This window comes from Leishmania major, chromosome 2, assembly GCF_000002725.2.
Source record: "Leishmania major strain Friedlin complete genome, chromosome 2".
Classification (NCBI taxonomy): Eukaryota; Euglenozoa; class Kinetoplastea; order Trypanosomatida; family Trypanosomatidae; genus Leishmania; species Leishmania major.
The window spans coordinates 18,173-32,983 of NC_007244.2; the positions used below are offsets into that span (position 1 = coordinate 18,173).

The 14,811-nt window shown below is 60.8% G+C and overlaps 6 protein-coding genes across 6 annotated transcripts; all 6 read right to left on the reverse strand.

The window, feature by feature from the left end:
* Nucleotides 1–676: 676 nt before the first annotated feature.
* On the reverse strand, nucleotides 677–1,333 carry LMJF_02_0050 (putative cytochrome b-domain protein; the record flags this gene model as incomplete). Its single annotated transcript, XM_003721562.1, has 1 exon — nucleotides 677–1,333. The coding sequence occupies one exon, from the start codon at nucleotides 1,331–1,333 to the stop codon at nucleotides 677–679; it is 657 nt and encodes a 218-aa protein (XP_003721610.1).
* A 678-nt stretch (nucleotides 1,334–2,011) lies between these two features.
* LMJF_02_0060 (conserved hypothetical protein) lies at nucleotides 2,012–2,587 on the reverse strand (the record flags this gene model as incomplete). The annotated part of the gene is made up of 1 exon (XM_003721563.1): nucleotides 2,012–2,587. One exon carries the CDS (start codon nucleotides 2,585–2,587, stop codon nucleotides 2,012–2,014), a length of 576 nt encoding a protein of 191 aa, XP_003721611.1.
* A 653-nt stretch (nucleotides 2,588–3,240) lies between these two features.
* Nucleotides 3,241–4,434, reverse strand: LMJF_02_0070 (conserved hypothetical protein; the record flags this gene model as incomplete). The annotated part of the gene is made up of 1 exon (XM_003721564.1): nucleotides 3,241–4,434. One exon carries the CDS (start codon nucleotides 4,432–4,434, stop codon nucleotides 3,241–3,243), a length of 1,194 nt encoding a protein of 397 aa, XP_003721612.1.
* Nucleotides 4,435–6,698: 2,264 nt separating this feature from the next.
* On the reverse strand, nucleotides 6,699–9,689 carry LMJF_02_0080 (conserved hypothetical protein; the record flags this gene model as incomplete). Its single annotated transcript, XM_003721565.1, has 1 exon — nucleotides 6,699–9,689. The coding sequence occupies one exon, from the start codon at nucleotides 9,687–9,689 to the stop codon at nucleotides 6,699–6,701; it is 2,991 nt and encodes a 996-aa protein (XP_003721613.1).
* A 1,103-nt stretch (nucleotides 9,690–10,792) lies between these two features.
* On the reverse strand, nucleotides 10,793–11,737 carry LMJF_02_0085 (conserved hypothetical protein; the record flags this gene model as incomplete). The annotated part of the gene is made up of 1 exon (XM_003721566.1): nucleotides 10,793–11,737. One exon carries the CDS (start codon nucleotides 11,735–11,737, stop codon nucleotides 10,793–10,795), a length of 945 nt encoding a protein of 314 aa, XP_003721614.1.
* Nucleotides 11,738–13,061: 1,324 nt separating this feature from the next.
* Nucleotides 13,062–14,120, reverse strand: LMJF_02_0090 (conserved hypothetical protein; the record flags this gene model as incomplete). Its single annotated transcript, XM_003721567.1, has 1 exon — nucleotides 13,062–14,120. The coding sequence occupies one exon, from the start codon at nucleotides 14,118–14,120 to the stop codon at nucleotides 13,062–13,064; it is 1,059 nt and encodes a 352-aa protein (XP_003721615.1).
* Nucleotides 14,121–14,811: the final 691 nt, after the last annotated feature.

Sequence of the window (14,811 nt, forward strand, 5' to 3'; positions counted from 1 at the left end):
CGTGGTGCTCATTATACACGGCAGCGCATGTGGAGGGGGAAAAGATGCAGCAGAGAAAAAGACCGCCCTGCCAGTCACCGACATCCGCAAAAGAGGTCGCACAGAGGCGCGTGCCCACCTCTTCACCTCAACGAGAACAAGGCGTAAAAGTATGGAGGAAGGGACGCACAGAGCTGCCGTGCGAAAGTGAGAGCAACACAGACATACACAGCGACAGCAGTACACGCACACTCGAAGAGAGACGACGACGATGAGGGAATTGCGAGGAGGTCGCAGGTCGGGGACAAGGGGGCGGGGGTTGACGGGCGGAGCGAGAGCCAACAATGAAATAAAGCGAGCAAAATGCGGGAGACTCGTGTGGCCAGCGAGCACCGAGCGGGGAAGAGACCACGTGCGGGGGAATGGGGACCGCCGGCCACCGCCACGCGCGCAGACATGAAAAGGGGCCTACTTTGTGTTGCTGCGATTTATCGGCCTTCCCCGCATCTTTTCTGTTCGTCGCTGCCCCCTCACACCCACCCCGCTTGCCTGCCTCCCCTCCCTTCGCGTATCTGTGCACAGCCGGGTATTGGACAGCCTCACTACAGCCGGCTTCTCTCACAGACCGCCCTCAGGGGTGCGCTTGTGCACACCCGATGGCTGGAGTAGCGTGGCACTTCCACTTTTTGTTATCACTCTAGCTGAGAAGGAAGACGCCCGCGATGACGAATAGCGCCAGAGCCATGAGCAGCTTCAGCTGCTCTTGAATGTGGGCAAGAAGGGATGCGTTCTCGCTCTTCACGCAAACCATCTCCGTCGTAGCTGCCTGCGTCGTGCGTGTGGCCTTCCGGTTGACGAGCGTCTTACGCTCACTCGGCTCCACATCGCCAACGACGTACTTGCCCATCATTTCATACGCAGTATCGCTGTGCCCGTTGTCCGTGAAGGCCTGCGTCGCGTCGCCGCCGGCGTTGTAGAGCAAGATGTCGCGGCCACCGGGATGCAGGTCCAGAAACGGGGTGACATCGTACACCTTGTTATTGATGACAAACCACGCACTGTCAGCCGACTTTTTCGCAGCGACCTGTTCCATGGAGATGTAGCGGCGACGCTCGTTTTCGGGCAGCTCTCCAACCTTGAGCTTGTCTAGCTTGCGCACGGCTCCCTTGCTGTGGTTTACCGCCTCGAAGCCCTCCGTGGCATCGGTGCCGATGTGAGCGAGAAGAATGTCGCGACCTCCAGGGTGGTCGTCGTAGAAATCGCTCACATCGTACACGCCGTTATTGATGATGAGCCAGCCACTCTTCTTCTTGTTGTGCTCCGCCACCTGATCCCTGGTGTAGAATGTCGGCATGGAAGCTACTCAACGGCTCAGCCAATGTGCCGGGTAGAACGTATGGAAACAATAACAAGCGAGGGAAGGCGAATCACTGTGTGTGGGTGACTGCGTATGCGGCTTTATGGCTACTGGCGTGCGTGCCTGTGGAGCGAGAGGAATAGAGGGGGGTGTCAGCGCTCGATGCTTCGATGTGCAAGGCAACGAATGCACGAAATAAGGAAAAGGGAAAGTGCGGCCCGTGAGCTGAGGTGGGCGGGCGGGCGGAGTGGGAGGGGGGGGGGGCAGCAGTCGCGGCAGGTGCGGAACGGAGACGGTAGAGAGTTGCGAAGGAACAGAGTGAAGGTAGGTGTGCGGCATCGATGTCTTCCCGAAGAGCGCAGATACAAGAGTAAAGGATGCCCCCAAGCAAACAACGGAAGACGTGAAGGGCGGCAGACTGCTCACTCGCTCTGTGTGTGTGTGTGAGAGAGAGAGAGAGCGAGCGAGCGAGCCTTGTCTGCTTGGCAAAACAACACGTTAGGTTCGACACCGGAAAGCGAAGAGGCGTAAAGAGGCGGTGGGGACCTTCGCGCGCGAGTGCAGCGCAGAAACTCACGTGTGTGTGTGTGTGTGGGGGGGGGGGGGGGGCGTGTCAAGAAGGGTTTCCTCCCATGGCGAAGCCCTTCGTTTTCATTGCCTCTTCACGCAGCACATTTACACACACGCACACACACACCGCTGGGCAATCAGCCGGTACGACTCCTCGTACACGAGCGCACCGAACTGAAACGTCATGTCAAAACCGCTTCCACCATCCGTGCCCAGCAGTGGGAGACACCTCTCTCCCTCGATGGCACAGTTCACGTACACGGTCGCTTGGGCCCCTAGGCGTTTTGCGATGCCGCGCACTAGTCGCTGGCCGAGGCTCGTCGAGAAGGTAGATTGCACGCTGCTGTTCGTTCCAGTGGGCATGTCCTGCTGGCGCGCCGCCTCGAACTCCATCAACTGCGATGACGAGATACTGAGGCGGCCGCCGTCCCCGCTGAGCTGAAGTCCAACAGCGACGCTGCAGGCCCCCAGCTGGGGCACGCTCTGATTCGTGGGGCTCTCCGAGACGTGGACCCAGAAAAAACGGGTGCCGAAGGCGACCACTTCGATAAAGACGTTCGTGATAAACACGGCGTCTTCAGGTGCGCTGGCGCGATCGGCGCGCGCTTCCGCCGCCGCGTTGACCCCACTAGCCGTGTAGTAAAAGGGCACCCGGACGGCAGCAGTGCTCGGGGCCGGCATCGGGCAGGCTGAAGGCGTACGACGAACAAAAAATATGAGAAATGGGCACCTCCCCCCCCCCCCACACACACACACGAGGCAGAGAGCGAGACGGTGCACTACGCTCAAAAAAGGGGTGATGAGGAATGGGGGCAGCAATGCGTGTTCCCCCGGCGCAGGCGCTGGTGGGCTGCAGGAGCGGCAACGGTAGATGGCGAGCGGTTCTGGACGCGCAATGAAACGGCACAAGTAAAGAGACGTCACGCGGCAAGATGGGGAAGGGAGGGAGGGGAGGCGGGGGGATGGGATGGAGGACAAGAGTATGGCTCTTCACGTCGTAATCCAGACCGATCAGAACTCATTGGTCCCAAGGGCGATTCTTGCGCTCGAAACGGAAACACAATATGCCGTGCGTTGTTGCCGCCACCGCCAGCGCCGGGGGAAGCAGAAAGTGAGAAAAATGAAGGCACAAGTTGCTTGCTGCTTTCTCCGCTTGCGTCTCTCAAAACACGACAGAGGAGGGATGGGAAGCATACCCACAACAGGCACATTACCGATACGAGAAACTCACTCCTACATGTGCACACAATCCGAGAAGCAGCGTCTCGCGCGCGCAGACACGAGGCGATGTCTTTGCAGGCAGCAGAGGTTCCATCACCGAACGACCAACTTCCTCACCGGTCCTCTTCTGGGCCAAACCAGACAGTCCCATCGTTCTCGTCATCGTCAGAGGAGTCGGACCCCTTCTTCTCAGTGGCTGTCGGACTCGACGACCCACGGCGCTGTTGCTGCCGGATTAGCAAGTCCGCGACAAAGTCCGCTCCGCCATCGATGCCCGAAGCACCGCTGGCGCCACTGCGTCCCGATGCATCGACGAGGTCCGCAAACAAGACGCCGGTAGAGAGGATGTACGCCTCGCGCAGAAGCTTCTGTTTTGCTATTTTGGCCACCTCATGGCTCACGTGGGCGAAGAAGAGCCGCTCGAGTCGCTTGTCGATGGAGAGAATGCGGCGCACGCACCCTTCCTCTCTCATCAGCTCATAGTCGCAGAGTTTGCGGTAGGCGAACATGAGGACGGAGCACAGTGCAGGAATGACAGCGTCATATGACGGAGAAGCTACCGTGTACTCGAGGTGCCGCTGGTTCAGAAAAAGATACTTGATCTGCGCGTCGAGGTCGGACGATGTGGTCACCACCGGGAACGCCGGCGTCGCATCAGGCGTCTCTGCGTCCGTCGATGTCTGCAAGAGTGACTTGAGACCTGGCGACATGTGCTGGCGGAACTGCCGGAGGTTGCGCTGCGCCAGCGCCTTCGAGGCCGCCCCGCTTGCGTACGCAACCTCTAGCTCTAGCAGCAGCCCGTAAAAGCACTCCACAAACTCCTCCCCACCAATAGGAATGACAAGTATCTCAGAGAGCGAAATGGCAAGCGCGGCGTAGCAGGGAAGGTAGTACCGCGCCCAGTCCGCCGCCGAGCTGTTGCGCTGCCGAATCGCCGCTGGGGCGTTGGCGATGGAGACGTTGATAAAGTCGGCGCCCGTCGCACCAGGCTCGGCCGAGGCACTGCTGCTCGAAGACGCCAGCGCCCCTGTCGCACGTGCCACGACGGTCACTGGCTTCTCAGCAGGCAGCTGAATGAGCCCCTCTTTGCTGGCGCCGTCGCGATCGGTCGGGAGGCAGCCATCGGCGATGTTAAAGTATTTGCCTATCTCATGAAGGTCGAGGTGCACCGTATTCATCCACAGCGTCCCCTCCACGCTGTGCAGCTCCTTCAAGTACTCGAGGTACTTGACGCGCTTGTTGACGGCAAACTCGACGAGTGCCGTGCGGCCCTCAACACCTTTGATTTTCAGCACCTTCTTCAGCATGAATTCCGTGTGTTGCGGTTCGCTTGCGTTTGTGTGTGGGTGTGTGAGAAAGGAGGCAGTGACGCGGCAAGTCTGTGCTCCCTAAGCATGGATACCGCAAACGTGGCGCCATGTACGAAGACAAAGAAAGGCGAGGTGAGAGCGCAGACTCTAGCGAGACAGTCGTCTGACTCTCTGCCAGCGTGGGAGGGGTGGGCATACACGCTCTCGCTCACGCCGCAGGAGACCATGGGCAAGGATACAGGGCTAACTGGCAGTGGCGGCTTGTGACCACAAGAAGGTACCACGGAGTCCGTGAATGAGTTCTCCCATAGACAGCACGCACTCGTAGCGCTACTACAATGTAAACAGAAGCTCAATGAAAAGTATCGTTACAAAGACGGACAGGCGCAGCTGCTGGCCAACGTAGCAGGCGCACATGATATTGATTCTCCTCATTCGAAGGAAAGCGAGAACAGTGCGCACAGTCGACCTCTCGCCCGCCCCCCCCCCATCCAGGTGTCCTTGCAGTGCTCGTGAGTGGAAGGAGGGGGGGGTGAAGTGCTGGTGGCGATATCGCAACGAGCACACACACACACACGCACGCACGTACAGCTCCCACATGTTTTTGCTGTTTTGTAGTGGCGCAGGAACGAGAAGGCGGAGGCGGCAGCGCGAAAAGAAGACGACACGGACGACGGCACCGCGTCGGCGAAGTCGGCTTCCACTCCACGCGCGCGCGCACAGGGCGGGCGTGAAGGGAGAAAGATGCACCACAAACAACAAAACCAGCGCACAAAGCATCGCCGGTCTCACCCAGTAAACGGAGGAGAGGGGAGGGGGGGGGGCGGCATGTACACGGCGTCACATGAACGGCGATGAGTTCGGCGCAACAGAAAAAAAAAAATTGAAGAAAGTGGTTGCGGCTGCGTGCCCACACGATGGGCGCAAAACGACCACCGATGGAAGGCCTGCATCCGAGCAGATGTGTGAGCTGTAAGAGAGCGCGCATGCGCTATGGCGAGTACGAAGGAAGATATAAAAACAAGAATGATGAGAGTCACAGATCTTCATCCATGCAACCCCGATGCAACCACGCCGTCCAGTGCTATGGGCGTGATATTTTCCACGGAAGCAGGCGGCACGCTCACAGAATCGTGAGAGAATGGCTTCACTCCATGCATCGGGGCGACTTCTGGGCTTCCCTCAGGGCGCGGGGAGATGGCGACAACGCACTGCACAGATGCATCATCGCACGCGTGTAAAAGCTCGTGGAGCAGCGGAGCATCGGGGAGACAGAGAACGTACATGGGTGAGAATAGAAGAAGAGCACGGTGAGGGGTGCATAGGTTGAATGGGGACGCTACGCATCACACATCAGCACGGGTGCAACGGAGGAAGTAGCGTGGCATGTCGTCGTTCTCCGCCAGAGCATCCTCTTTCTCTCTCTACTTCTGTGAGAGAAGAAAAGACTACATCTGGCTTGGTGGATAGTGTTGCCTCGCTAGTGATCGAATGACCGAGAGCGGTGAGGATGTCAGGATCTTGGCTGCTCGGCTCGATTCCAGCATGCGATGCGCTGTCGCGTGTCGCGTATCTGTATGCGCAAGTGGTGCGCGAAGAGGAAGATCGACACAAGACAAGAGCCAGATGTGGGAGGGTGAGGGAATCGCGCAGACGCCCCGAGGCCGATAATGACCGTCGGAGAGGAGGTGCACGTGGGAGGTTGCGCGCTGGCAAGACATGATGCTGAGGAGGGTCGCTTGATACCGCAAAATGGAATTCGATCAGAAGGCTGCCACTATGGTTGAAGCCAAGAGTTGCAGTACTGGTCCACCTCCGGCGAGTCCGCAGTCCATCTCATGAGCACAACACCTACCGTGATCCGCGGGTGACAGTCACCGGTGAGCTGCGTATTGGGCGGACGGGGCAAAGCGCTGTCGGGTGCTTGGGTCTGTCTCGCCAGTGCCCGGCATCTCAAGCGGCCGCAGTTCCCATTAGATGTAGTTAGCGTACGCACGCCCACAGCACAGGCGAGAGGGGCATCGGATGCCGTTAGAGGGCGCAAAGAAGGGGAGCCACAACGTCGGCAGCGTGTCTTCGCTTCTTCACGGAAGCGCAGCGCCACTTTCAAGCGCCATGAAGGTGCACACGTGTGTGGGGGTGTGTGGCAGGCAAGCGGCACCCTGCCAACACCGGTGTCGTTGCCGCGAGTGCGCAGCACACACTCTTGGGCGGGCGGCGAAAGAGGGATAGGCTGCGGAGCGCCTCCCTGTCGACCACTTCTACGTGTTGTAGACGACGGAGGAGGGGCCTCGGACCAACATCGTCTCTACACACGATCGCTTGACTCTCCCGGAAAACACGTCAGGCGAGGAGGCGTTCCACGGCTCACCAGAGGACGCCGAGGGCGTGTCGAGCTCCGCGTCCTGCTCTGCGGCGTCTGCCTTCTCCTCTGCGACGAAGACGGCAGAGACGGACTGTTGAAGTACCCGCACCACACTCGTTCGGAAGACGGAGTGCAAAGGCAAGGCACGGTTGTCTTCAACGGAGTCGACCCAGCGCTGCAGCCAGTACTTCACGACTCTCGTGCATCTTTGCCGTGCACCGCCATGTGCCGCCGCCTGCTCGCTGGCCCACGTGTGTGCCGGGCAGCCGACAGCGGGAGGCACCGCCACTCCGAGGGTCTCCGACAAGGACGCCGTCTTCATGCGCAGGGCGTGTGATGGAGAGGCGGAATCCTGCATGAACCACCACTCCACCTCCGCCAAGGGTGTCAGCACACAGAGCGTGGCACGGTCAGCGGCGACTCCTCCGGGAGTGCGCGACCACGTCGACGTCGAGGCCGAGGGCTGCGGCTGCTTTGGTCCCCTCGACGTGGCATTGGCCCACGCATCGGCCAGGTGTTCTTGAGAAGTCGCACTCGCACACCGCAACTGCAGGTCGCGTAGCATCGCCCAGTCTTGGTAACGGAGACATGACGTCGCCGCCGTGGCATCTGCGTTGGGAGCCTGAAGCAGCGAAGACGCGCCCTCCACAAACCGCCTCTGCTCCTCCAATTGCCAGTCGGCCTGCACCTGCCGCCACTGCAGAGGTTCAGGTAGGCAGTACAGCGTGCAGCAGTCCTTTGCAGTATCCTCGTCGACAGAGCCGATGGGGCGAACCGACGTTGGAAGGCCCCCCGCAGCAGCGTGCAGCACCTCTTCAACGGCCGCTAGAAGGGAACTCGCAGGCACGGCAGGGAAGGAGTCGCTGCCGACCTGCGAGTCGGCTCTAGCTGCTCTGTGAAGTTCAAGAGCAAGCTCCTGAAGCACACCAACCAAAACGGGAGGCAGAGCGCTGGCCCAAGAAGTAGTGCGCGGCTGATGCTCCACCGCCGACGCCACCCACTGCCGAAACACCGCCGCTGCGGCTGGTGTGGACAGCGCCTCGCGCAGAGCACCACCGCCACAACGCTGCTCGTGCACCCCTGCAAGCAATGTCAAGAGGCGCAGGAAAAACGTACGGTTGGCATAGTAGGCAGCGGTGCGGCTTGTGACGTGGTGTTGGGCGGCCACCTTGAGCTCGAGAAGATCAAAAAACGCAAACATAGTCGATGAGGCGGAGCACACCAGCTCCGTGCTCGCAATTAAAGCTTGCGCGGCAGCAGCGTGCACCGCGTCTGCCGTGACGGGGAGCTTCGTATGCATGTAGCTCACCAGCCGCTGCAGCGCCATCGCCGCAGTAGGCGTGCTGAGCAGCACCGCCGCCACGTTGCGCTCCTCTGCAGCAATGGCACGCGACGAAGGCTCGCATAGCTTGTTGAAGAGCGTCACAGCGCGGCTCGGCACCCTCGCAGCGCTGCACACGCGCAGGCAGCTCGCGAGCACGTCCGGATGCTCTGTGACGTCGATGGTGGAGTGAACGAGAGTGCGGCGGTGAACATCCTCGAGGAAGTCCAGATACACTTGTGTCTTGAGTGGAACACGCGCAAGTGCGTTGAGGACGGCGCAGAGGGCCACACGAGTGTCGTCCACGCTGTCGGCGGTATACCCCGCCCCTGCCTCCTCCACCAGGCGCAGGTACAGCTGCAAGACGACATCAAAATGGTCGGCGTTGGCGTCAACGGCGCCGGCGAGCGCGCACACCAGACGCATTGCGCATCGCGGTTGCTGCATGAAGGATGACAACCAGCTGCGACTGCTTCTGGCAGATCGCGACGAAGCCTCCGGCGCAGCAGGCACCTCTTCGTTGTCTCTGTCCTCGCCGCTTGCTGCGGCGAGTCTCGCCATGGCGAGACCTCGATGAATAAGATACGAGTACGCCAACGCAAAGCCGCCACTAGTTGGGAAGTAGGTACAAGACGCCAAGAGGCCTGCATGAGTGCGCGGTGCGGCCGCAGCGATCATCGCGCTCTCGTACAGCGTACCAGCCTCGGTAGCATACCATGCCGTGAACGCCCCCTCCTCTGTCAGTGCATCGATGTTTCTACTCTGATCAGAGGCACCGCTGGTGGCGCTGTCCACGCCGCGGATGAAAACGGCCATCAGCGCCCGCGCCACGTCCTCCGCCTGGCAGACCGCACACAACCGCATGCCCGCTTCCAGTACCCGGCGCTCCAGCGGCGAGAACAAGGCACGCAAAAGTGACGACGCTGCCTCGCTGCTTTCTATAACGGAGCTTGCTTGCGTGGAGTGGTGTAGCAACCACGGAGCACAGCAACACAGCACCACCGCACGGGATTCCTGCACCGTCTGCGTCCACATCTCGCTCAGAGCGTACACAGGTGTCCTGTCAGTGTCATGCGAGATCTCCTCCGTGGAGACGGCAACGTCTCCGCGAACGCCGCGGTTAATGTAACGGCGGCGACGGTGCACCCGCTGCAGCTCGTGGGAAAGTAGAAGCTCACGGACCGACACGGGCAGTGACGCCGCCCACTCCATTGTTGGTGCACGCAGGGGCTCGTCAGCCGACTTGTCCTCTAAAGCGCCCAATTGTGAGTGTGTCACCGCTTGCGCAGCGCTAAACGGCCTCCAGAGGTGCCGCAAAATCACAACGCTGGGCACCTGCGCCCGGATACCCGTCTGGCACACGTGCAGCACCAACGACGAAGTCCCCATCAACGATATAACATCCACCGCTGCATCGTCGCTATCGGTGGAGGCGCCCGGACTTTCCTTGACGTCTGTGGCTTTGGCAGCGGTTTGGCACTCGGCCCGCTCGAGAACGCCAAGCTCGCGCATGAGGGCTTCGCTGGAGGCGGCGGCAGACGCCTGGCGCAGAATTTGCGGCGCCATCAAAGCCAGGGCCTCGTCGCCATCGATCTGCGCCGCGCTACACGCGAAGGCTCGCCCGGCAGTTGTTGTGCTCTTGGTGGGTCGAGCGTCATGCTGGGCCGATGATACCCGTTCATAAACAGATTTGTTTAGTTGCCGACAAGCAGCGATGAAATGCCTCCACGCGGCTTCTCGCTGCTGAGGCGGCGGCGGCGGCTGCGGCTTGGCTGTGGGTGCGGTAGATGCTGTGCAATGTGGGATGGAAAGACTGCACAGCAACGTCGCGGGAATGTCTACGGCGCGGAGGCGTGCGCCTGTTAGGCGGAGGCAGCGGCGCATGCCGTCGGTGTGTTTGTGCAGGCCAGCGCTGGCACTTTCCGCCCACAGCGAGTCCCCCTCCGTCAAACCCGCTTGTTGTTACCACTATGTGTTCTGGGTAGCGCTGCACCGCCCTGTGACGCGAGCGGGGCGCAGCCAACACAATGAAAGAGAGAGAGAGAGAGAGGCACCGGTGGGCGTGGTGGTGGCGACCGTAAGCTGGGTGCGATGAGTCCTCCCGCTTACGCCACAGCTGATGAAGGGAAAAAAAATGTGTGCGAGCGAGCGAGCGAGCGAGAGGGAGGGGGGGAGGGACAGGGGAGGACAGGACAGGAAAGGACATCAAAAAGTGAATAGAACGCATCCGTGAGCGAAGGGCCCCGTTGTGCCACCGTAGAAAAGTCGACCAACAAGACCCGCCTGATCCGCAGCGGACGGCCACCCCCTTCAAGCAGCCGCTCCACAAACTACCAAGCACTGCGCGCATCATGCACACGCCGCGATCTCCTGCACTAGCGGTAAAAGAGCACGAGCACGCATTGCTGCGTAGGGGGAGGGATGCGGAGATGTACCTCAGGCGAAAGCCGCTGACTCTGACGACGCTTGTCGTTGTCCCCAACTTTGGCGCAGGCCCTTCCGCCTCTTCCCGCCTCCTCATGGACGCGCACAAGCTCGCCAGTGCCTCGTTCGCATTCACGCGTGGCACGAAAGGTTTAAAAAAACTGCTGACCTCTTCCGGTTTCTTTCTGAGTTCCACCTCACCTCATGACGAGGCGGAGGGCACACATACGCCTCAGTGCGCGGCATCACTCACGCCGCGTGGCACCCGCTGCTTCAGCCATGATGCACGCAGCGGTGGAGACATACAGCGTCCCTACCGCAGCGGACTGCGTGACGTGGCACAGGGGGGTGTCGCAGGCGCTGCAGACAGCGAGCACCAAAACTGGATCAGCGCGATGGTTCTCGTCCCGGAGGCACGTCTCCCTCCACGTCCGTGTCTCTTGCAGGCTGATAGTGCTCCCCCGCTTACGCACAAGGTCTCCCTCGACAGCGAGCCCGCGTTGGGCGACGCTGTTGGGCGGCACAGCAATGTCAAGTGTCCGTTGTGGCGTAGTGAGACCGGCGGAGATGTTGCTGACGGGCCCGTCGCGTGGTGTATCGCTGAGTCGCGCAATGACAGACCTCTGCAGTACCGTGCTAAGCCGAAGAGCGGACGGTGTTGAGGGGGCCAAGAACGTCGGCCAGCCGCTAGCGTGCCAGCCTACGCGACTCGTGTCAGCAAAACAATCACTGTGGAAGACAGGTGCACGACAGCGGCGGCACACGTAAGCGCAAGGGCCAGGCGAGAGCTCCTCCTCACCCGCGACACGGGTGAAGGGTGGGTCCAGTGTAAAGCGGGTTGGTGGGGGCACACCAGCCGGACTCCGCGTGGTGTCCGAACGTTGTGGAGACTTGCCTAGTTGTGCGCCCTTGGCCTTGTGCACAGCAGCAGATGATATATCACTTGGCACGAAGGATGTGCGCACAGGAGAGTGCCGTGGATGCGTTCCCCACAGACCACTGCCGCTGGTAGCCGTGCATCGGGAGGAGTTGAGCAAAATCGTAGATAAGGTGGCTAACGACCGCCTTGTCCAGCTCGGCTGGAGAGACGGCCATCTACGAACGGCGTTACGACTCGTCCGGAGCATACCACTGCCGCATGCACGACTGCGCCCTAACGGGAGGATCATGTGTCTGTATCGGCGCGGCATCCTCGCCACGCGTGCTCCGAGTGCGTGGAGGAAGGAAGGTAGAGAGAGAGGTATGAAGAGCACGGATGAAGGGTTGCCGATAGGGCAGAAGAGTGCTCGGGAAAGCACAGGGCCTCGACGGTGGGTACACTTCCCCACGTCCCACCGATCCGCTTATTAGAATGGGTCCACAGTAGAAGCCGTGGTGCCGACCCGGATCATAGCGAGAGAGAGTGTGTGGGAGGTGCGTCGGGGGGGGGGGGGGTCAGACGACATGAGTATACGCCATCGCTGGAGCCTCCACTTGCCGTCGGTCTGCCCTGATGTCCCGCCCCTGCGAAAGGTGCGCTGGCGCTTCATCGTCGCCGGCGCGACTGCCCTACGGCAGTGGATGACGACAGAGGGAGGGGGAGGGTCAGAGCCTGGCGATATGTGCGCGCTCTCTTCGCTTTTCGTCTTTGAATGGTTGGACACTCGTCAGTCGTCGACGACGAGCCCACGCCAATGTGCGCATCTCCGCAACGGGCAGGCCGGTGTGAGAAGGGAGGGGGGAAGGGGGCACGGCTGGAAGAGGACAAGACAAATTAAAACGACGCATAGGCGCCCATGCACACCTACACCCACCCACGAATGACGCCAACACCATTTTGCACCCGCCATGCGAGTTAGTTAGCAACACCAATATAACAAGACCAACATGCGAAGAGACACAATACTAAACGCCGATGCGCTTCATCGGGCGCCGCCGCCGCCGCCCCCCCCGCACACGCAAACTCTGCACGAACGCGATCTGCTACGCCGCTGACCGAGCGCACGCTCGGACGGTCAAAACAGAAGACACAATGCAGGGCAACACGGATGCCACCGATGAGGGAGCAACACGGCAGCCGTACACCATCAGTGAACACAGGAGGTGTGTGTGTGTGTGTGTGTGTGTGTCTGTTGGGGAGGGAAGAGAACAAGCCGCATGAGACGGCATCTGGACCGGCATTGCCTGCAGACACCCCCGCGTGACAAGACCGACGAAAGACACCTCCTCCAATAAGAAACGCGCCGATGGAAGAGAGGAATAAAGACGAACACACCGACCAGCTGTCAGGCTCGCTATCCGCGACCTCGCACGCACACGCACACGCATACACATATATACGCGCGAAAAGGGGGAATGAAAAGAGATGCACCAGCAGAGTATACCCAATCCGCGTCATCGCTTGGGGAGGGGGGAGGGAGAGCGGAGAGAGGGGGTGTTGGGGTCCTACATGCCAACCTCACAGGCCCATCGTGAAAGCTGCGCAGGCGCGGCCTACCAAACAGAGCGACGGCCGCCTGTGCATCTCCACACAGCTCAGCGCCTCCTCCTCTTCTTGCTGCTGTTTGAGTTGTTGGCTGCCGCGCCAGACTGCGGTGTCGTTTGGTGGTTTCCTTTTCCAGTATTCGTTCTCGTGGCCGCCTCCCCCTCGTCGGCCGCACCGCCGCGCGGCAGACGTGACGCACTGAGCTCCTTCCGCAGCACCTGTCCGAAGTTAGACTTAAAATAGTTCACAGACTTGGCAGTGCTCAGAATGCACGTATGCTTGTCTCGCTGGCTGTCACGAATGCGGACCAAGCACTTGGTGGGCACAATATCGCCCGCCTTCGTCATCGGCTCCGCCGTAGCGAAGTGGTAGAGGTTTTCCCGGGCCTGTTGTTGCTCCTTGAAGTAGTCCTCCGCCGTTCCGGAGGGCGTGGCACTCGTGCGATAGCGGAAAAGAATGGCCGCCTCACGTGTGCAGATATCTTCCCATTCGCTTCGGGTCAGCGTGTACTCGGGTCGGCCATGTGCCACCCCCGTGACAGCATCGTCCAAACCGCTGTTGCAGTGGCTCGCAACGAGCTGATGAAGATGAGCGCCAGTTGTCGGAGGCCGAAGCATCCGCGACGCCAACGCGTACTGCTCGGCGAGGTAGGCGTCACCCTCCTCCGTCGGCGCGCCGTCGCTGGTGAGGAGCTTCGCCTCCTGCGCCTGCTGCCAGGCACTCTCGATGTACGCCTCGGCCTCCCGGAGTGCCGCGGCACGCCGCTTTTCCGACAGCCGCGCTCGCCCGCCAGCACGCGCATCGACCCGCTCCGTCTGCACCGCCGTGGGCACACTCCTCGGGCTAAAACCGCCCTTGAGCACAATCCAGACCGACCCCCCGCGCTGGCTGCGCCGCCTCGAGCCTCGACGTGGATCGACCTTCGTCTTCTTGGAGGCCTTTACGCTTGCCGCGCTTGCGGCTGCTGTCGCGGCAGCCGCGGCAACGGCCTCGCGTCCGTTCCGCTGCTCCTTGTGGCTGGCCTTGATTAGGTGGAACATCTTGCTAAGGCCTGACAGCAGCGTCTTCTCCTCAGCCAGCTTGCGGAGCCCACTGGTTTTCGCCGGCATTGCCACGAAGGACGGACAGGGTGTGCTGCACAGAACAAAAACAAAAAAACAAAAAAAAAAACTGAAGAGCAGAAGCCTCCAAGGCACCGGACCCCGATTCACTGCTGTGGGTGGTGCAACGCTGTCTTGGCACCTCTGCGCAACTTTCTCTCTCTCTCTATATATATATACACGAATGAAAAGCAGAACCAAGTGAGGCTGACTCTGCCGCGCGGGGGTGCGGGACTGGGCACAGCGTGCGTGTCACAAGAGGGTCAGGGCAGAAAACAGAAAAGACGACTTCAATCGTTGTGTCAGTGCTCTTGCGCCGATACACATGCTCCCTGCAGATGCCAGGAGCAGCGCAACAGCGGGTGGTATACATGCAGAGATGAATGGAGGGGTGTCATGGCGCGATTCCGACCTTTCACGGGAGGGAGGGAAGGGGAAGGGGGCTGCATTGAGAAACAAAGTGCCCGCTGCGGTCGCAACGCGGGACGCCGGGAGAGGGCGTCCATCGCACGTCACCACAGCGTCGGCTGGCGTGGGTGAGAAGATACGTTGACCATCAGGGGAGGCGTGGGGCACACGCGCCCCCTGCTTCTCTGCCCTCTCCACCTCAGCGCCTTTCTCGTCGCCTCGGGCGGTTGTGCATCGTACATTCTGCCCTGAAGAGCGCGCGGACGTGCACACGGTCGATGCACCCCGGCAC